Source organism: Mustela erminea, chromosome 12 (genome assembly GCF_009829155.1).
Source record: "Mustela erminea isolate mMusErm1 chromosome 12, mMusErm1.Pri, whole genome shotgun sequence".
Taxonomy (NCBI): domain Eukaryota; kingdom Metazoa; phylum Chordata; class Mammalia; order Carnivora; family Mustelidae; genus Mustela; species Mustela erminea.
This window is the reverse complement of record NC_045625.1, coordinates 49,359,380-49,382,503: the sequence shown is the minus strand read 5'-3', so window position 1 is coordinate 49,382,503 and position 23,124 is coordinate 49,359,380. Positions and strand designations below refer to the sequence as shown.

The following is a 23,124-nucleotide window of genomic DNA, read 5'->3' as shown; positions in this document are numbered from 1 at the left end:
AAATCAGTATATGTGATCAATATTTTTTTCTCAGATGAAATAATATTTTGCATGTTAGTGGCTCTTGAGAGCTCAAAACTTTGGGGAAACTTAAGAAGCATTCTTTGTAGGTGGAGAAATAGGGTAAGTGGTCTGCTCAAAGTTATGAGAAAATAACTATTGATTGAATTAATATTTAATTAATTATTTGGATTATAGTTTTTTTATTTAACAGAGTGGCAGTGAGAGAGGGAACACAAACCAGGGAGAGGAAGAGGGAGAAGCAGGCTTCACACTGAGCAGGGAGCCTGAAGCAGGGTCGATTCCAGAACCCTCGGATCATGGACCTGAGCCAAAGGCAGATGCTTATTAACTGGACCACTCAGGCACCCCTAATTACTGGAATTAAATTCAGTATTAGTTTTAATTTATTGTAGTACAGTTAGTTGCTCCCCATACCAGCACTCGTAACCAGACAATAAAAATTAGCTTCTTTCATGAAAACTATATTTGTCTTATTTTTATTTTCCTGACAGTATTAGGGTATATTAATAAAGACTTTTAATCAGGAAATACATTGTGCATTTCAGAAGTTTAGTGGGATGAATACATTTAAAATAAACTTTAGGTAAGTGGTTTTGCCAGATCTGGAATGATATAAATAAATAAATAAATAAATAAATAAATAAATAAGATATTTGTTGAAATCTGTGAAACATTTTAGAAAAGTAATTATGATCTGTATTTTAATTTTTTTTCTAGGCACATTTCACACTTCATGCAAAACATCCCTTTTCCCTCACCACAAAGACCAAGAATCCTCGTACAGGTAATCCAAACCAAATGTGTTTGAGGGAAGCTCTGCATATCTTCACTCTAGTCATTGCATAGTGGTTTCTGTGGCCCTTTGAGTTTGAAGTGGAGCAATATGTGTTCATAAAGTCTTTGAATTTCTTATATTTTACCTTTTATTTGGGTGTACAGAATTGGAAGAAATATAGTCTTTGATTTATGACATTATCATCTTTGGTCTGTGCGTGGCTTTTATGTAGCTGATTTTAGTAATGTAAAACCCAGAATTGTGTTATGGGCATGTTTTTAAGTCAGAGCAGCTAATAAATATGAAATGATATGCGGTTGGAGGGAAAAAGTGAAATAATCTATAATAGTAGTCTTCAAACATTTATGTGTTAAAGAACCAGTTTCTTTTTATTTCCAATCAGTAGCAGACATATAAGTTTACAGCTTGTGAAATGTGCACCTTAGCATGTGAGCAGTGTAGACATGAACATGTCTGTCCCCTGTCCAAAGAGAGGGGCCCTCTCATCACGTACTTGGGGGTGGGAGCAGTGTTGCCATTAGAGTTCCTGAATGGCTTGCTCTCCAGTTATATGCAATCATTTCCTGGACCAATAACAGTTTGCAGACTGGTGCTTTGAGTGGTACTGATCTATAGAGGCAAGCTGTTTAAAAATTGTTTTCTAAGATGTTATCAACATTATATGTAATATGGTGGCATTAAGGCAAATGTTGTTAATCTTGAATGTACTTCAGTTCAGTTATGTACTTCAGCAGGTTTTAATGTATAGTAATCAATTGCCAAATGCCTACCAGTCTATAGAGTAAATAAACTTGAAGCTGTTAAAAAGCAGTTATTTCATAATTTTAAAATAACTGTCTTAAACAGTTAACTAAATCAAAATTAAGTTGAATTAACAATTTAATTTAAAAGAACTAATATAATACCTTTGAGTAAATACAGCTATCATTTTATATCTTAGTATATTTCTAAAACTATGTCAGTCTGCATATTAAAGTACTTTCAGTGTTACCCTTGATATAAATATTTAGGTTTCAAAACTGGCTTGATTAATTCATCTTTTTTTTTTTTTTTTGAAGCTTTCAGTCCATGATGCGTTAATATTATCACAGCCAGTTTCTACACCTTTACCACTAAGGTAATCAGTAGTATCTAAAATGATATATCCATTCACTTGGGAGAAGAATGCTTTAAAATATTTTAAGAGCTATAATAATAAAGTTAAGTATTTTTTTTACATAAGCGTAGCCTTAATGTGTCTGTCTGTGATAGCTAGATGGGTGGTGGCCATCCACCCTTTAAAAATGGGTGCCTGGGTGGCTCAGTGGGTTAAGCCTCTGCCTTCCGCTCAGGTCATGATCTCAGGGTCCTGAGATCAAGTCCCGCATCGGGCTCTCTGCTCAGTGGGGAGCCTGCTTCCCTCTCTCTCTCTCTGCCTGCCTCTCTGTCTACTTGTGATTTCTCTCTGTCAAATAAATAAATAAAATCTTTAAAAAAAAAATGAAGTACTTACGAGCGTTGCAAGATTGGGTGTAGGGAATACCTCCCTTTTCGTTTCCTCTCCCCTCCTCCTATCCAGTTCATAGCTAAATATTCAGAGTAAACTGATTTTAACCTCCCCAGATATCTCAGATCTGTTCATCTGCATCACTAGTACAGGGTGGCATGATCTCTTGCCTGGACAGCTTTGTTACTAACATTTTAGTTGGTACTCCTCTTCTTTCATTTCTTTGTCCATACTGCATTCAGGTGTCCTTTTGAAAATGCAGATAAATTGTGTTGTTTCTATTTTGACATAATCTCTTGCCCCTTTCTTACTGTGCTTTAGTAATAGAAAGTGTATTTCAATTTCCTGGAAATGATGGTAGCTTTTCTTGTTTCACTGCCTCTGCATATGTTGGCTTCTCCCTAAATTCCATTCTTTGAGCTCAACTCAAATGCTTCTTTGGGAAAATCTTCCCTCATAAACTCCTCTTTGTTACGAAAAGATGAGTTTGAATCATTCTGTTATATTATTTCATTACATTTACTACTTCTCAGTGATAACTAAATCAGGACTTGAAATTAGCACTAGATTCTCAATCGTAATATTTAGGAAATAATTTAATAAGCAAATCTTAACATGTTTTAGCAAAGTAGTTTACAATCATCTTTTTCTCTTTTCTCTTAGTGGAGCCAACTTTAGCACCTTGTTAATGAATCTGGGTCCTGAGAATTGTGCGACCCTGCTGCTCTTTGTTTTACTTGAGAGTAAGATTCTGCTGCATTCTCTCAGGCCAGCTGTGTTGACTGGAGTAGCAGAAGCTGTCGTAGCCGTAAGTATAGAATTTTCCTTATAGTACTGAGTAACTGACAGAGTATTTACTCTAAAGGGAAATTTCCTTCAATGAAAGCAACTTTGAAATTTCCAGGTAACATTTAACGTAAATATAATAGAAGTGGCAAAGGGAAATAGTAATATAAAGAAGAAAAAAAATGATTTCTATATGAGAGAAAATTTCAGTTTCTGATTTTTCGTATGTTAGAGTACTTCAGAGAATCTATACGATTTTATAACAAAAACTCATGAATAAAGCTTTCTATTTTAAATAAGAGGCTCTGGCCAGTTTCATTTGCCCTGAAATTATACATATGAATTATATACTACTCCCTGTTTTAACTTTTAATCAGATTAATTGTGAGCCTGTAACATTCTATTTTTTATTTTTATTTTTTAACTATTTTATTTATTTACTTGACAGAGATCACAAGTAGGCAGAGAGGCAGGCAGAGAGACAGGGGGAAGCAGGCTCCCTGACAAGCAGAGAGCCTGATGCGAGGCTCGATCCCAGGACCCTGGGATCATGACCCAAGCTGAAGGCAGAGGCTTTAACCCACTGAGCCACCCAGGTGCCCCGAGCCTGTAACATTCTAAATGATTGTGAAATAGGATAATGTACAAATGCTTAGCTCTTATGTAAAATGTAGATAAAATTAAATCAAGTCTTCCTCTGTTTTTTGATGATTTCCCATTGGAATTAGGTGTCTGATCATGTAGGGCTTTATAGATCATTGTATAGAATTTCGGATGTTCCATTTCTCCAACTTTATTTTTCATTATATGTTTAATTTAAAATAGCTGACTCTCCTGTCTTCCCTTCCCCATTTTAAGAATGTAACTCTTATGGAAATAAAGACCTATCTCCTTATTATCCTTGTGTCCTCAGCTCTAATCACAGCTTAATAGCATGGAGTAAGTGAGCACTCAATAAATACCTGTTAAATCAACAACTGGTGTATGTTTCCACGATCTTAATTTGGTCGGGGAAATGCTACTATGAGTAAAAAACTGAAGGAACCAATGTGTGAGATAGTTTATGGGGAGCAGAGATCTTTGTTGTGTATTAATTTTTCAAACTTCCATTAGAATGTGCATTTGTTAATGAATTGAAGAGTTTTAGAAAGTTTCCACTCCTTCCTGTAAAACATCAGTGTTTACCTATGTTCGTTGGTCAGAATCTTTGTGGCCCAGTCTCTCGATTTCAGCAATACAGTGCAAGAGCAGGTGGAACAATTGTACTATGTAATAGGAAATCCATGTAAAATGCAAGATTGCATGAAATTTGTGTAACCAATGTTGGAGAACTTCTGAAATGCATGCAAAACCATTGATAAATGAGGATTTGGCAATTGTTGGAGAACTTGCCTGAATTGCATGCAAAACCTTTGATAAAGGAAGATTAGCAGTTTACCATTTAAAGAAGAAAAAATGGAAAGGAATGATGACAGGATAAATTCTTCAGAAGGAGAATGATTTGAGTATCAAAGAACACCGGAATTAATGGAGGCCCGTAACAAACATTGATGGAATCAATGGGTAGTTTTGTAAAAAGGACCCTATTTTTGATTGAGCAGTAAAAGTCAAAGGGTGCCACATTTTCCTGTTAGTTTTGTTTTTAAAATTTTTTACATAGTTGCAGGTGTAATGTACCTTTTGTTGAATGGAAGATAGTTTTCACTGTAGGTATCTGAAGTCCTTGCAACGTCCTGTGGGAGTGGCTCTGTCTGCCTGCCTGTCCTCTGATGATTCCTGCTACTCTGTTGCCTTGCTCTGCTCTGCTCCAGCACACAAGCTTCTCCTGAAGCATATTAGGCAGGCCCCACACCGTAAGGCCTTTGCTGTAGCTGTTCCTTCTCTCAAAAGCACTCTTCTCCTAGATACCTCCTTCAGGTTTAGGCTCAGTTGTCACTTTCTTAATGAAGTCTGCCTGTTTTGCCTATTTAATAATACAGCCTGCTCTCCTGTTTCCTACTCTGAACTCTCATCTCCTTTGCTTGGCTTTCCTTTTTCTTTTTCCATAGCACTTAGTGCTTCATGATAGGATGTATGTATTATTGTGTACTCTGTTAATTTTCCTCCTCTTTCTGCTAGACCGGGTGGTGGTAAACTGTGGCCCAGTGGTCAAATCCTGCTTGCCATCCGTTTTTGTATATGAAGTTTTACTGGAACATAGGCCATTTATTTACATACTGCCTATGAGTGCTTTCATTAATGGAGACAGAGTTAAATATTTGTGAGAGACAGTATGGCTCAGAAGGCCTAAAATATTTTCTGTCTTTCTTTTACATAAAACTTTGCTGACTTTTGCTGAACTATAAACCTCAGGAGAGCAGCGATCTTTATTTTATTCACTGTTATAGCCCCATCTAGAACAGTGCTTGGCTCATACTAAGTGCTGAAATATTTGCTAAGTAAATAAATGAAGACAAAATCCCATCCCAAAGAAATGTTTGGAATAGCTGGCAGATGTAATAAATGCTATAGGCATTTCTTTGGGGTGAGTGATGATGAATAAAGTATAACAAGTATTTTTTATAGTAGAGGAAAAATTTTATTGGTGATTAGAATTTTCATATTAGCTGATAATTAAAATTATAGTCTGTTTTTTAATTTATCAGAACTTGTCTTTTTTGTTTTAAAAGCACATGACACAAGGTAGAGCTTTGTAAAGATTCTTGAGGTATGTTTTGTATTGACTAGTATTTTTTAAGATGCCACGCTTCATTGAAGTTGGATCATTTTGTGTTTATTTGAACAGTTAGGGAATTTTTTACTGAAATTTTCAGTTGACTATTAATATTTTTAGGAGAATCATTTTAATTTTTTTCAGCCCTTGGAATTCTTAGTTGGATTTTAGTCAAATGTTATTTTGAGAATTAATAGAGGGATGAAATGCATAAGAGTTAAAGATCATGAGTTTGTTTTATAATTTTGGGGGGCAGTGCTCTCTCTCTGCTGTGACTTTTTCCAAAAAATGTAGCTGTGGGTTTTATATGGCGTTAGAAGAATTAACATGCAAAGAACTGTTAGTGTTTTTATTGTGCTTGTGATAATTGTCATGCTTGAAGATTTCATAGTATTGCTTAGTATATTTTATAGTCCTTTAGCTTTTGGAATGAAGTGGAAGGTAAAAGCAGCTACACTTCCCTGCTTTTTTAATGGTCCCTTTTGAGTAATATTAGTTAATTACATACTTTATGTTGCAGATTTCAAATTTGGTTAATTTTTTAATTTTTAATTTTTCCCAGATGATCTTTCCATTTCAGTGGCAGTGCCCATATATTCCCCTTTGTCCTCTTTCTCTGGCGGCAGTCCTTAGTGCACCTTTACCATTTATAGTTGGAGTTGACTCGAGGTATTTTGATCTTCATGACCCACCACAAGATGTTGTATGCATTGACTTGGATACAAACATGTTGTATATGTAAGTTGATTCTTTTTATATTATCTCCCATTTATATTTTCTCCCATCTGTGGTTTACAGTTCATTGAAAGCATCTAGAAATATGCTATTTTTGACATTTTTAGTAAGTTTTCATCTTTAATACAGTAATTCTCAATGAGGGCAGCTATCAGAATCCTGGAAAGTTTGGAAAAGAACATGTTAAACATTAGTTTATATTTTAATAATAATGTTGGCAGTTGGCAGAAAATATTTATATTTGTCTAAAGAGAATATGGATTTGAAAAAGAAGGTTAAACACTGCTTTCAGAGCTCAAGAGAAGATATGCTTTCTAAGTATAATTCAAAATCCATTTATAAGCTATGAAAAAATGAGTTCATCTGTTTAAATTTAGTTAGAATATAGGGTGATATTATGCCATTTCCTTACTTGTCAAGATTTGAATTTTTTAGGGCTCTGTTTTATTGCAGAGTAATTTTATTTTATTTTATTTTTTTAAAGATTTTACTTATTTATTTGACAGAGAGAGATCACAAGTAGGCATAGAGGCAGGCAGAGAGAGAGAGGAGGAAGCAGGCTCCCTGCCGAGCAGAGAGCCCGATGCGGGACTCGATCCCAGGACCCTGAGATCATGACCTGAGCCGAAGGCAGCGGCTTAACCCACTGAGCCACCCAGGCGCCACAATTGCAGAGTAATTTTAAAAAAGATTTCAGTTATTTATTAGAGAGAGAGAGAGCATGAGTGAGGAGAAGGATGGGGGGGAGCAGAAGACAGGGAACTGGATATGGGGCTTGACCCCAGAACCCTGGGATCATGACCTGAGCCGAAGGCAGATGCTTAGTTGACTGAGCTACCCAGGTGCCCCTTATTGCAGAGAAATTTTTATTAAAAATCAGTCACACTTTGTATTTACTGGAGGTGATAAAATGTATAGCAGTGGTATAACTGAGGATTCAGAGACAAGAGTATGACATTAATAAAAGCAGCTCTGGGTCAGTGCTCAAGAGCCAATCTCTTCCTGCCCACCCCCCAGGGAAAAAAGTGGGAAAAGGCAGTACGTGTTGAAAATTCCTGTGTTGGTGCCGAACTCCAGATCCTGGAGTATTTTTATTCTTTACTGTTTGAGATTGGCAGAAAATAAATAGAGTGAGAACTGTTCTGAGACTGCAGTGGTAACAACAGTAGAGGAGGTTGGCAAAATACTCCAAAGCGAACCAAAGGAATAGATGAAGGAAGGAAACATTTGCTATCACTTAAAATGTTTTTGAAATGGATCTGCCATTTACTTTTGAAACTGTATAATTATGGTAGCTCTTTACTATGTATACTTCAACCTAGAGCCGTGAAGTAAAGAACCACCAGATATTTCCTGTAGCACACATTTTGTTATTTTCCAGCTGCTGTCCCTGAAAAACAGTTATTTCAAGGTTGTATACATTGTGGTGCTTTTGGAAATGATTACTTATAGAGCTGTAACTCAAGATACTTGCCTTACTTTCATTACTATTCTGAATAAAATAATATTATGGGGATTCTTCTGTAACATTCTGTTTATCAAAAACTGTTTTCTAAAATAACTTTGAACTCTTTTATAATTGAACTCAATTATACTTAAATAATTATGAAATGTTCTAGATACCCAAGAATTATAAAGAATAATGTAAATAGCTCCCATGTGTCCATCACACAAATTAAGGCATAGAATATTGCCAGTGAATTTGAAACCCTGGATAGTCTTCTGCAGCATATCTTGCTCCTGGTTGACTGTTAACCTTGATTTGGGGGTTTATCGTTATCATTTCCATGTTGTTTCCATGTGTTTTAGAAACATTTATTATACATGTATTAGTTTAAATGATGTTTTGTTTTGCATGTTTTAAAAATTTTGTGTTTGTATAGTTTCCCGTGACTTGCTTTTTTACTCGGCATTCTTTGTGAGGTTTATTTGTGTTGATACATGTAGCTCTATTTCATTTTTAGGGCTTATCAGTGTTGCTAGATATTTAGGTTGTACCTGCGTTTTTTGTAATTTTGAACAAGGCTTCTCTGATCATTATTGTGCATATTTTTGAGTCTGTGGGCAGGAATTCCCCTGAAATATTTATGTAGAAGAGCTAATGTTGCTTTGTAGACATAGCTAATGTCATTTTAGTCTTCCAAGTTTACCTCCTCGTTGGAAGCAAATGGGAATTCTCTTTATTCTGTTCTTCGCTAATACTTGTTATGGTCAGACTTTAAAATTTTTGCTAATTTGATGGTAATGGGATCTCATTGTGCGTTTAATTCATATTTCCCTAATTAGTACCAAATGGGGCATTTTACTTTATTTTTTTAGAGGTTTTTTTTTTTTTTAAGATTTTATTTATTTGACCAAGAGTGTATAAGTGCACAAGTAGGGGGAGCAGAAGGCAGAGGGAGAGGGGGAGGGAGAAGCAGGCTTTCCACTGAACAGGGAGTACGGTATTGGGCTCAATCCTAGGACCCTGAGATCATGACCTGAGCTGAAGGCACATGCCCAACCAACTGAGCCACCCAGGCACTCTGCAGATGGGGCATTTTAATTTCTTTTTGCCCTTTGATGTTCCTCTCTGTGAATTAGTGTATTTTTTGTTGTTGTTGTTCATTTTTCTATTAGAGTCTTCTTCTTTTGATTTGTATCAGTTCTTTATATCATCTGGTTAATTCTTGGTCTGTTACATGCTTTGCAAATAGCTTCTCCCACACTGTGACTTGTATTTACATTCTGTTGTGTGTTTTGATGAACAGAAGCTTATTTTAGTTGATCAAATTTATCAATGTCTTCTTATTTTTTTTTTTTTAAGATTTTATTTATTTATTTGACAGAGCGAGATCACAAGTAGGCAGAGAGGCAGGCAGAGAGAGAGGAAGGGAAGCAGGCCCCCTGCTGAGCAGAGAGCCCGATGTGGGACTCGATCCCAGGACCCTGAGATCATGACCTGAGCCGAAGGCAGCGGCTTAACCCACTGAGCCACCCAGGCGCCCATCAATGTCTTCTTATTAATTGTATATGAAATCCTCTGCCTTGAGGTCATGAAATATTTCTCTGGATGTTCTTTTTCTTTCTTTTTTGTTTTTCATTTTAAGTAAACTCCACACCAGGGGTTCGAACTCACAACTCTGAGATCAAGAGTCACATGCTTTACCAGCTGAGCAGCCAGGCACCCCTATTGTGGATATTTTTAAATTTGTAAAGTTTTGCCTTTCTCACTTAGGGCCTTAATTCAGTTGAACTTAATATTACTGTATGGTATAACATAGACGTACAATTTCATTTTTCTTTTTTTTTTTAAATTTTTTTTAAAGATTTTATTTATTTATTTGTCAGAGAGAGAGCGAGCGAGAGCGAGCACAGCAGACAGAGTGGCAGGCAGAGTCAGAGGGAGAAGCAGGCTCCCTGCGGAGCAAGGAGCCGGATGTGGGACTTGATCCCATGACGCTGGGATGATGACCTGAGCTGAGGCAGCTGCTTAACCAACTGAGCCACCCAGTAATTCTCACATAGCACTGTATATTGGGTAACCAGTTTATCTCTTCCCAGTGGTCTTTAGTGTCAGCACTGTTGCATATAAATTTTTATATTTATACATATTTTATATTTTACAATTCTTTATTATATATTAATTTGCAAATCAATTTTATATTTATAATATGCTTATTATTCTGTTCCTTTGGTCTGTTTTAGCCTCTTGCTAGTATAATACTGTCTTACTGGCTTTTAAGTCAGGTTGTCTAAGGGACGCCTGGGTGGCTCAGTCCGTTAAGCCTCTGCCTTCAGCTCAGGTCATGATCTCAGACTCTTGGGATTGAGCCCCCGCGTTGCACTCCCTGCTCAGCGGGAAGCCTGCTTCTCCCTCTCCCTCTGCCTTCCACTTCCAGTACTGGAGCATGCGCTCTCCCTCCGTCAAATAAATAAAGTCTTTTAAAAAAATTAGGTTGTCTAAAACATGAATGAACCTTGAAATCACTGTGCTAAGAGCTTAGATTATCTCATTTATACTAAATGTCCAAGGCAGATCTGTAGACAGAGAAAGTAGATTAGTGAGGAATAGGAAGATGAGAGAATTGGAAGTTAATGACTGAGGTGGGGGGTGCAGGGTTTCTTTTTTGAGGTGATGGACATATTCTAAAATTGTGGATTGTTAAACAGCCCTGTGAATATCCAAAAAAAAAAATCAAGTTGCACGTTTCAGATGGGAGAATCGTGTGTGAATTATATCTCAATGTTTTTTTTTTTAAAAAAAAAGGTGTATTGTGAGATGACAGGTCCCTTTCTTTTCCCTTGTTCTTTAAAATTGTTTTGACTCTATTTAGTCCTTTGCTTTTCTGTATAACTTTTGATATATTGTTAAGTTCCATGCAAAGTCACGCTGTGATTTTGATTAGAAATCTATTGAATTTATAGATTAACTTGGGGGCAAATGACTTCTTTTTGATTTGGTCTTCTTACCCACATGTATAGTATTTTTCTTTGTAGATCTTTCTACATTTTTAAAAAATAAACTTCGCCATTTTCTCCATAAAGACCATGAACATCTTTTGTTAGACTTATTTATTCCTTTTTTTAAAAAGATTTTATTTATTTATTTGTCAGACAGAGATCTCTAGTAGGCAGAGAGGGTGGGAGGGAAGAGGCTCCCTGCTGAGCAGAGAGCCCAACTCGGGGCTTGATCCCAGGACCCTGAGATCATGACCTGAGCTGAAGGCAAGGTCTTTAACCCACTGAGCTACCCAGGTGCCCTAGACTTACTTATTCCTAAGTATTGTGTGGTTTTTATTGTACTATAAAAGATATATATTTTTTAATAAATGATATTTTAAATTACATTTTCTATTTGTTGCTACACTATAGAATGCTGTTTGGTTTTCAGGTAGCCTGCACAGTGACTTAATTCAATTTTGTAAATTCTCTTATATTTTCTGGCTATAAACAATCACATCATGTATAATCCTTATATATTTTTAGATTCTTACCTTAATTCTCTGGCTAGGATTGAATAGTGTAGTCATAGCTGGTATCTTGTCGTACTCCTAATTTTAAGGGGAATGCTTTGAGCACTCTATCATTAAGTATGACTGTGGCTTTAAGCAAGAATTGACATTTGGCCATAGCCTGTTTTTGTAGATAAAATTACAAAACTCATTCATTTACATATTCTTTGAGGCTACCTTCATGCTATAATGCTACATTTGACAAGTTGTGACAGAGGCTGTATGATCCTCAAATCATAAAATACTTAACATCTGACCCTTTCGAGAAAAGGTTTGCTAGCCCCACTCTAGGGTTTTGATTGCTTACTAATAAATTAAGGAACTTTCCTTCTACTTCTACATAGTGATTTTTAAAAACCTCTTAAATAGGTGTTGAATATCATACTTTTGTACAACTATTATAAAGAAGTGTTAAAATCTAGCTCTTTGGGATACTAAATGCAAAATAAATCTAAAATTCTTTCTGAAATGAAACTGATTGTTTCTCCTTTGTTTTCTGTGCGGTAAATAACATTATAAAATCAGTAGTGAATAATCTTTACATTCCTGAAATAAATATCATCTTACTCTTCATATCCTAGCAGATTAAATTTTCTAAAAAATTTTAAATGTTTGCTTTGTGCTCATAAATGATATTGGCTTGATGATGTATATAATGTTTTCTGTGACCTGTGGTTAATACATAGGTTTTCATCTTTGTAGAGGTGTTCCCCCCACCCCAGAATATTTATTTATTTATTTTAAAGAGAAAGATTGAGAGAGCATGAGGAGGAGAGGGGGAGAAAGACTCTCAAACAGACTCCACACAGACTATGGAGCCTGACGTGGGCCTCTATCCCAGGACCCTGAGGTCACAACCTGAGCCAAAACCAAGTCAGTCACTCAGCCGACTGAGTCACCCCGGCACACCATCTTTGTAGAGTTTTAAATATTTCTTATTTCTATTAAACTATTTTGACTCATGCATTATTTAGAAGTATTCTTTTGAACTTCCAAGTTTTTTTCCTTAAATGCTATTTGAAATATAGTTGCTCTACATATTACTCTCTGATATTTATTGAGATTTGCGTCGAATCGGTAGTTTGAAGTATCAGTGAAGTTTGTCACTTAAAATATTATAGTTCTAAAATGTAACTTTTGAAGCAAGATTGGTGTTGAATTCATAGCTCCAGCCTTGAAAATCTGTGTTAGAGCATTAGAATGAGATGACCAAATTTGATTGAGGTTGTTTGAGATGTAAAGGGAACTTCCTTGAAAACCATTTATTCAGACTGTCCATGTCAGTTGTAATTTGAGCAAAAATAGCCTGTCCATTTTCATTTTTAGTTTGATGTAAGAGTTTTGCTAAGTAAAAAGATTATAACAGATTTTATTAATTGTGTTTTTATTAATAGATCAGATGAAAAGAAGAACATGAACTGGAAGCAGCTTCCCAAAAAGCCATGCAAAAATCTGCTTAGTACCCTGAAGAAGTTGTATCCTCAGCTGTCTTCAGGTAAATGTGAAGGAAAGGAATATTTTTAATGAAAGAATATAAGAAAATTCTTAAATTTAAACATAATTTTGCTCTCCTTAAAAGGAATCTCATTACAAAACAAAATTTCAGCACTAAGACATTAATATTGTGGTTGATGATTTTTTTAAGTATGTTCTTTGTGTCCTGTCTGCTTGAGCCTCCTTATTAGTTCCTGCCAGTGATCCCTTTATATTAGTGAAGAGAGGAATTTCAGGAAGTCACGGGTTTTATTTTGACAATTTTCTTAATTGTTTAATCATTACTTGTCTAATATTATATATTAATGCCATCTTCTCTGGATATGTCAGTTCACCGAAAGACTCAAGAAGGTTCAGCGATAGAGATGACTCCAATCGAAGCAGATTTCTCCTGGCAAAAGAAAACAATACAGCTTGAGATGGAAATTCAAGAGGCATTTTTGCGTTTTATGGCATCTATTTTAAAAGGATATAGAACATATCTCAGGCCAATCACAGAGGCTCCTTCAAATAAAGCCACAGCTGTTGATTCATTGTTTGACCGACAGGGTGAGTGGCATTGAAAATATAGTTAACTTTTCATTGAAATGAAAAACACTTTCTATTTGGTATTGCTCCCCCCAAAATATTCACTATGTAAGTTCTTAGAAATATATATTAAAATACAGGGAAATTTTGGGTTGTTGTGATCTAGCTCTATGAAGAATTCCATTATACTCTAATTTTTCCTGAGAAATCTGAAAGCGGAGATCTTTAATTATGAAAAGTCAAAGATGTTGCTTGTATTTACTAGATAGCTAGTTATCTTAGTAGAACATACCTGGCAATTTGCTTTTAGATGGTTCCTCAGTTTTGCATAATTCTTTGATTTATACATTCTTGGCTTTATAATATTCCCTAACAGTTAGTTTTTGGAATAAGGCCACAAGTGTTTAGATGTTTTGAAAAATATAGCTTTGTTTCAGGGGAAAACACTATACTCATCTTTCTGAGTGTTTGCTATTTTAGGGAATTATCAAGATTTTTGTTGTAATTCAGCTATTGTTCTATGTGGTAGCAATCTTACAAATACAGTAATATTCATATGAAAATTATTTTCCATTTCTGTACTTTTAGCCACTACTTACTTTAAAAAAGACTCCACTTTTCTCATAATCATTTCGACTTTTATCATCTCAGCTTCAGGATAATGTATCTCTTGAATATTTAGTTATCACTTACCAAGTCTGACTAGTTATTAGATAGGGATTATAAAGAAGTGTTAAAATCTAGCTCTGTGGGATACTAAATGCAAAATAAATCTAAAATTCTTTCTAAAATGGAACAGATACTCAAGAAAACAGATTTTACACAATTAATAATTCACTGGGAAGTTCCCAAATTTAGAAAAAGGGAGCATGTTTCCCAAATGACTATTTCAGAAGACTTCGTGGAAAAAGAGTGTAACTTTGAGGAAATGGGTAGAATTTAGATAAATGGAGCTTATCAGGAAAGGCTTTCTAAAAAAACAGTATGCTTTAGGGGTGCCTGGGTTGCTCAGTTGGTTAAGTGTCTGCCTTCTGCTCAGGTCATGATCTGAGTGTCCTGGGATTGAGCCCTGTGTCTTGGGCTACCTGCTCAGCAGGTAGTCTGCTTCTCTCTCTGCCCCTCCCTCCTGTGCTCCTTCTCTCTCAAATAAGTAAATAAAATCTTTAAAAAATAAAAACATATGTATTAAAAGCCAAATCTGAATAGAATTTCTCCTTTGCTATTTATTAAGCCTTTTTGAGGTCTTGTTTTTTCATGAATAAAATGAGGATGACACCTACTTCATGAATGGTTGTGAGGATTAGATGTATATGAAGCAACGAGTAAAATTACAGTACTCATGGTAACAGCTGTTACCACTAGTGATAATGACAGAATGGAAGAAACCTCAAGTACAGATGTGTAAGGCATGTGTATTAGTTTGTCATGGCTGCCGTAACACAGTGCCATAGATTGGGTGGCTTAAAGAACAGAAATTTATTTTCTTGCAATTCTAGAAGCTAAAGTCCAAGGTCAACATGTTGGCAGGACTGGTTTCCACTGAGGCTTCTCTCCTTGGTTTGTAAAGATAGCTGTCTTCTTCCTGTGTCTTCACGTGGTCTTCCTTCTGGGTGAATCTGTATCCAGATTTCTACTTTTATTTTATTATTTTTTTAAAGATTTATTTATTCATTAGAGAAAGAGAGGGAGAGTGTAGAGGGATGTGGGGAGGGGCAGAGGGAGGGAGAGAATCTCAAATAGACTCCGTGCTGAGTGCAGAGCCCATCGTGGGGCTCAGTCCCATGATTCTGAGATCATGTAAGAGGGTGAAGTAAGATGAAGTAAGAGATGAAGTAAAAGTTGGTTGCTTAACTGACTGAGCCACTGAGGTTCCCCCAGATTTCACTTATAAACATTAATCATTGGATTAGAGCCCATCCTAATTACTTCATTTTGACTTAATTACTTCTTTAAAGATCTTATCTGCAAATACAGTAAATTCTAAAATACCAAGAGTTAGGACTTCAGCATAAGAATTTTGGGGGGTGGGACACCTCGGTGGCTCAGTGGGTTAAAGCCACTGCCTCCAGCTCAGGTCATGATCCCGGGGTCTTGGGATTGAGCCCCGTGTCCAGCTCTCTGCTTGGCGGGGAGCTGCTTCCCTTCCTCTCTCTCTCTTCCTACCTCTCCGCCTGCTTGTAATCTCTATCAAATAAATAAATAAAATCTTAAAAAAAAAAGAATTTTGGGGGGACAGTATTATGGGGTTCAGCCCATGACAGCATGTTATGTACAGTTTGACCAACGTGAGGAGTTTTAGTGGTGTTGTGAAATACAAGGCTGAAAATAAGATTAGGGGTCAGATAATGGGTAGTCTTAAGTGCCAGACTTAAAATACAGGTTTCCTAATAGGCAGTAGTAGGTCACTAATTCATACATATTCTTTCTCTCTCTCCCCCTCCCTCTCTCTGGGGGAGAGTGGCATTACTAATGGAATTTAGAAAGATATTGCATTAGTATCTTAGGCCTAAGATTTTTGTTGTTAACAGAATAGTATTTAGAGTAGTGAGGGCTATAGATAATTAGACAGTAACGGAAATACTAATTACATTTTACTAATTGTATTGTAAAGGAACATTGGCTATTCCTTTGAGAGTGCTAGGTCAGGGAAAGGTTCCCTGAAGAAGTACCAAATGAACTTGGGCCTGAAAAATGCATAGGAATTACTTGTGGGTTTTGGATTAACTTTTTATCAGGGGGACTTTTGCAACATGTATGGAAATAGAATAATGTACTCTCATGTAGCACCTTCCAACTTCAGCAGCAGTAGCAATCAACATTTTGCCATTTTTGTTTCATCCTTCTTCCCTTTTTTTCCCCATATATGACATCATTTCACCCATAAACTTTGAATTATCCTTTAGAATTTCCTAGATATGTATGGTATGTGCTTTTGGCTGATCGTGTCCCTCTGGCACTGTATAATGTTTCTTCCATTACTTGTATTTCCTGTAAACTTGTGGGTGGATTAAGAACACATTGTCCAATAGAAATGTAATGTAAGCCATACATATAATTTAAAATTTTCTAGTAGCTATAATTTTTAAAAAAGCAATAAGGAAAATTAATTTTCATAGTATATTTTTGTAACTTAAAATATCCCAAATGGTATTTCAGAATGTAATTACATTTTTGAAATTTTAATGAAAAAAATAAAAGAGACATCTGGGTGGCTCAGTTCAGGTCATGATCCCAGGGTCCTGGGATCAAGTCCTACATTAGGCTCCTTGCTCAGCAGAGAACCTGCTTCTCCCTTTGCTGCTCCCACCTGCTTATGCCCTTTCTCTCTCTTTCTGAAGAGTAAATAAAACCTTTTAAAAAATAAAATTTTAATGAAATATTTTACATTTTTTTTATACTAAGGCTTTGAAATCAGCCTGTTTTATATTTATAGCACATCTTAGTTTGGACCAGTTACGTTTCAGGTGCTCAGTTGTCACATGTGGGTGGTGGTTACTGAATTAAGTAGTACTGCTCTAGAGCTTGATTAGATTCAGATTCCGTTTTCTTGGCAAGTAGTGCCAATATTCAAAACACATGGTGCTTACTACTTCCAGTTGCAACCCACATGCATGTCTGGCTGTCCTGTTTTTAGTGCTCCTAGGATTGACAGTGTGTTTTAAGTGTTGTCAGCCTCATTTCATGCATTATAGCTCCCCAACAGCCTTTCTTTTCTTTTCTTTTCTTTTCTTTTTTTAAAGATTTTATTTATTTTTTTGACAGAGACACAGCGAGAGAAGGAACACAAGCAGGGGGAGTGGGAGAGGGAGCACAGGTTTCCTACCAAGCAGGGAGCCCGACATGGGGCTTGATCCCAGACCCCTGGGATCATGACCCGAGCCTGAGGCAGGCACTTAGCAACTGAGCCACCCACGTGCCCCCCACCCGACATCAGTCTTTCATTAAATTCTTTTTTTTTAAGATTTTATTTATTTATTTATTTGACAGACAGAAATCATAAGTAGGCAGAGAGGCAGGCAGAGAGAGAGGAGGAAGCAGGCTCCCAGCTGAGCAGAGAGCCCGATGCGGAGCTCGATCCCAGGACCCTGAGATCATGACCTGAGCTGAAGGCAGAGGCTTTAACCCACTGAGCCACCCAGGCGCCCCCATTAAATTATTTTATTAGCCTTTGCTTATCATCGCCTGGATCCACTAGGAGAAGAAAAAGGACTTTTTGTTACTACTTGTGAAGAATAATTTATTTCTATTTTACTTAAGCATTTCTCAACTAATTAGTATCTCAAGGGGATGGAGTGAAGACTGCAGCTTGTGCACCAAAGAAAGGCTGGAGGGAAAAGTGGCTCAAAAACCATGCTTGAAAATGGTGGATATGAGCCAAAACGTAGGATCTTTTAGGACCAGTGAAAGCTTTCTGTCTTTAAGAGTAATTGGAAGCCAGTGAAGTATCTTTTTTTTTTTTTAAAGAATTTTTTTTTTAAGGTTTTATTTATTTATTTGACAGAGAGAGGTCACAGTAGACAGAGAGGCAGGCAGAGAGAGAGAGAGGGAAGCAGGCTCCCTGCTGAGCAGAGAGCCCGATGCGGGACTTGATCCCAGGACCCTGGGATCATGACCTGAGCCGAAGGCAGCAGCTTAATCCACTGAGCCACCCAGGCGCCCCAGTGAAGTATCTTTAAGTAGGTAATAGGATCAGATTTTCATTTTTATTTTATTTTTTTAAATTTTTTGAAGATTTTATTTATTTATTCGACAGAGAGGCAGGCAGAGAGAGGAGTTAGCAGGCTCCCTCCAAGGAGACAGCCTGATGCGGGGCTCGATCCCAGGACCCTGGGATCATGACCTGAGCCGAAGGCAGAGGCTTTAACCCACTGAGCCACACAGGAGCCCAGGTTTACATTTTTTTTTTTTTAAAGATTTTATTTATTTATTTGACATAGAGAGGGAGCGATCACAAGTAGGCAGAGCAGCAGGCAGAGAGAGAGGAGGAAGCAGGCCCCCCGCTGAGCAGAGAGCCTGCTATGGGGCTCGATCCCAGGACTCTGAGATCACAACCTGAGCTGAAGGCAGAAGGTTAAACTACTGAGCCACCCAGGCATCCCCAGGTTTGCATTTTTAAAAGATGAAGTAATAAAACATTTTTTTCTTCGCCTTCTTTGCAGAGATTGAATTGGAGGCATCCAAAGTATGGATCTGCTACTTAGTTGGTTATCGCATTGGTCCTAGTGCTTATGGAAGTGACCTGGTTTAATTAATAGTAGTATGAGTAGAAGAGTGATGTTTTTTAGGAGGTAGATTGAATATGGGATATAAGATGGGGATGTCAAGAGCAACTTCGTAATTTTTGTCTGTCAACCAAGTGGATGGATGGCCATGCCATTTATTGAGAAGGGAAATAGCAGAAAGGGGAAGGATCTGATTATTTTTTTAAGGAAAGTTTTTTAAAATGAGAGACTTGAGATGGAAAATTGTCCAGAGAACACTGAAAGGGCTGGAATCCCAGGCTCATATGGTGGGCCTGGCCTTAGAGAAGAGGGACACAGCCGTTGTAGAAAGAGGGAAGGAGTAACTGATAGCTGTGGAAAGCCATAGATTTTTGTAGTGAGATAATGGTGGCAATTCTCTTAATGATTTTCATTTTCTCTGCCTATAAGGTGTGATCATTACAGATGGGAGAGAGAACATGATAGGAGAGAATTAAAAAATTGGAAATAGGGGCGCCTGGGTGGCTCAGTGGGTTAAAGCCTCTGTCTTCGGCTCCGGTCATGATCCCAGGGTCCTGGGATGGAGCCTCGCATTGGGCTTTCTGCTCAGCAGGGAGCCTGCTTCCTCCTCTCTCTTTGCCTGCCTCTCTGCCTACTTGTGATCTCTGTCTGTCAAATAAATAAAATCTTTAAAAACAATTGGAAATAGTTGTGAAAACATGGTAAAGGGAAATTACATTGATTCCAGAAATTTAATAGGGTTGCTAGTCAGCAATGAAGGTGTAAGTGGTTCTGGCCAGCCTAGTTGTAGAATTGGTTTTTTTCCTCTTTCAAGTTGTACTCAGCCAAACTGGTGTAGGTCTAGAGAAAGCAGGCAATACAGTCTTCCAGGGCTAAGGTTTACTGGGTGAGTTTGACAAAAAAGACAAAAGAACATAAGAATTGAGAGTGTAGACAAGAAAATAATTGAAATGATGGACTTGGACTTGGAATTAATACTGGATAAGGAGAGAAGTGAAGACAGGAGGGTTAGGGAGAAAGTAAAAGGTTATGAATGATTGTAGATTTCAAAGAGCCCCCACCCCATGCCTGGTAGAAGTACTTAAGTAAGCAAATTATATCTAATACGTAAATTAGATTCAGGAGGCAGAATTGTTTTGAATGCCAACAAGAAAGGTCCTGGGAGTGTGTGACTGTGTAGAAGTTGGTGACTGAGGTGGGTTAGACCATAGGTCATTAGCATTCAAGGCCTTAAGAACTCATTAAAATATTGGGTGGTTTATGCTTATGGATGTTGAAGAATGATAATGGTGGGAGTTGGAGAGAAGTTGGAATTATGTGCCCTAGGCTTCAGTGAATGAAACAGAGTGTCCCCGAAGTCAGTAGATGACTACAGTTAGCAGGGGAAAGGGTGGAGTAGCCAAGTCACACGAACTATCGGGGGGGAGCAGAGATTTTTACAAGCCAGTATAGGAATTGTCTGGTGGCATTACAGAATAAGGACATTGACCTTTCTTACTTAAGAGTAGGCAGAGTATAAAAGAGAAATTTCTGCTTGAGAACTTTTTAGGGCTAGAGGTTCCTTATAGGAGGTTCAGATTTAAGTGAAAAGGTTAGTGGTTTAAGTTAACTTTTTTATGGTTGAATCAGGCAGAAAGAGTGATGGTTACTAGAATATGGTTACTGAAAGCTTCTATAAATGTAGATATATGTAAAAATAATATAATATAATATGTACAGGTTTAAGATACTATTTTGTCTAACATCTAGTTCCACTTTAAATTTTGAATTTAATTACAATTTTTTTCAGGATTTTTAAAAAGTCGAGATCGTACCTATACAAAGTTCTATACTCATTTATCCAAAACACAGATATTTATTCGTTTCATTGAAGAATGTAGTTTTGTAAGTGATAAAGATACTGGATTGGCATTTTTTGATGACTGCATAGAAAAGGTAAGTTTGTCCTGTATATAAGTGTTAAAGAAAAAAACATTAACAGTTTGGCTGCCTGTATAATCATCATTATTATTAGTCCAGATGATCTGAGGGGGACAGTGTAGGTTTGTGCATGTGTGCAAGTGTCCAGTTCTAGGCTTAATATAAGAATACTTTTCCTTTATGATACCTAGTTTCCACTATACATAGCTAATTTTTCTTGAATCTCACTTTAGTTTGCAACTGTTAAATACTAAGAACATTTCACTGAAAATCCTAAATCTTACTTTTTTATTTACCTAAGTAAGATAAGATTCTGTAGTTCATTAAGAAAGTTTAGTTTTATGGGTAATGGAGTCTTGGGTTTTGGTTTCTGTTTTCTCTTCATTCAGTTACACATTTTAAACATTATACATTTTTGCAAGGTAGTCAACATGTGCCATTTTGTTCCCTTGTTTTAATCCTTCCAAATACTTTTGCTAAATATATATTTTTTATTTTAATGAAGCACATTTGGAAATATGACTATCAAAAGTTTTACTTACAAATTGTAAGGAAGTTTAAGTTGATTCTTCACGTTAATGACTCACATTTTTTTTTCTCATTTTTAATAGAGTTTTTATTTTTCTAAGTGTATCTTGGGGTTGATTTGTTTATGTGAGCCATAGTATGTAAAATTTGAGATTATATCTAAAAAAGGTAGAATATTATGACATAATGTTTGTAGTCTCCTTAGAGGACTTGAATGATTTTCTCCCATTATCCTAATGTGATGTAGACTTCTGGGGATAAGATTAAAACTGTTCAGTGTTTTGATTACTTAAAAATTGATAGTCTGACATCATCCAGTTAGAGGAAAGCTTAGATGATATCAATATGTAACACAAGGTTTTAATAACAATGAAATTTTTTATTTGAGAAGCCAGATTCCCCTTGTGACTGGCCATTTTTTGCTTGTGAAGAGGATTTATGAAAAACCTATTTAAAATAAATAGTTTCTATTCTAATAGCCATAAGAAAAATATTATATGGTAACCTGACAGTGTAGGGTCCCCCAAATATATATAAAGTGTTTCCTATCGGCTCAGTATTAAAAAAAGGATAGTTTTTAAAATAAGAATTTAAGATAATCTCTAATAAATTCACATTAGACATTTTCACCAAGAATTCTTTTCTTCTTTTCTAGCTGTTTCCTGATAAAGGCACAGAGAAAACTGACAAGGTATTTTTTTACATTTTAAAATTTCGAAACTAGATACTCCTTGTATGCAGATTAATTGGAGAAAATAATTATTTTCAGGTTGATTGTGATTCAGCCGAAGATACCAGATTGATAGAGCTAGATGATTCCCAGAAGAGTGAGCACACGGTATTCATCATGCCGCTGGAGCCGCCCCCTGATGATGGGAAGGATCTGTCCCCGAAGTACAGGTAGCAGGGATTTTTTTAGATTGCTGTTTGGGTTCAGCTTTAGTATTCCAATTTGATCTTTTGTGATTATTAGTAGATATGTATATTAGTCATTTGTGAAAGTCATTTTCAAAATTAATTCAGCGAACTAATGAAGATGAATGTTATATGAAGATGTTATCAGGTATTGTAATTTAAAAATCGGACAGCCTTTTTAGAAGGGGAGCCAAATCACTGTTTACTTAAACATTTAATCATATTTTAATCTTTAAAAACTTCATTTCTGGAGAAGAATAAGCTTACTTCTGTGAGGTTTCTTCTACGTGTGGGAGTTTTATTGTCAGTGTAAAGACTGAAATTCTTATTTATTAGTAAGATACCAGAGAAAACTTAAGAGTAGAGGGCCAGGAATCATTATTTATTAAAATAGGTGATGGGGATTAAGGAGGGCGCTTGTCCGTGATGAGCACTGGGTGATGTATGGAGTTCTTGAATCACTGTATTACACACCTGAAATTAATAGAACACTGTATGTTAAGTACACTGGGATTTAAAACAAAATAAAAATAATAAACTTGGAGAATAAGATTTGGATGGGAACCTTTTAAGAAGTTAAAGTGTACTTGATTTTTATTTGTTGTTATGGTAATACACAGCTTAATGTCTGTTAACCACTGTATGTATATCTTTCCTACAAGTTTGCATTTACTATATTAAAACAAGTATGAGTTTGTATTGTACATATTCTTTGTAACCTGTGTCTGCCTTTAGTGTTCTGGACATTTTTCCATGCTAACAAATATTTTTGTGCCATATCATTTTGAATGACCATATTGCATGCATTTATTGTGGTTTGTTTAATCTCTTGTGGGTTTTTTCCCCCTTGGTTCTTTGATATCTATATCCTTGTGTATATACATAGTTTTTTACTTAGGCTGCATTCCTAAAAGAATATCTGAGGCAAAAGGAGTATAAAATAACTGGCTTCCACAAATATGGAATTAATATATTATCTTACC

General features: G+C 36.3%; 1 protein-coding gene across 2 annotated transcripts in view; it reads left to right on the top strand.

The window, feature by feature from the left end:
• The window catches only part of DENND4C (DENN domain containing 4C), a 140,944-nt gene that overhangs the window by 64,440 nt on the left and 53,380 nt on the right, over window positions 1-23,124 (top strand). For both annotated transcript variants that reach the window (XM_032308921.1, XM_032308920.1), the window contains exons 7-15: window positions 742-808; window positions 1,879-1,937; window positions 2,970-3,114; window positions 6,368-6,543; window positions 12,929-13,029; window positions 13,359-13,577; window positions 20,568-20,713; window positions 21,882-21,917; window positions 21,996-22,126. In XM_032308921.1, coding sequence (XP_032164812.1) covers window positions 742-808; window positions 1,879-1,937; window positions 2,970-3,114; window positions 6,368-6,543; window positions 12,929-13,029; window positions 13,359-13,577; window positions 20,568-20,713; window positions 21,882-21,917; window positions 21,996-22,126 — 1,080 coding nt within the window. The remainder of the gene's footprint in view (window positions 1-741; window positions 809-1,878; window positions 1,938-2,969; window positions 3,115-6,367; window positions 6,544-12,928; window positions 13,030-13,358; window positions 13,578-20,567; window positions 20,714-21,881; window positions 21,918-21,995; window positions 22,127-23,124) is intronic.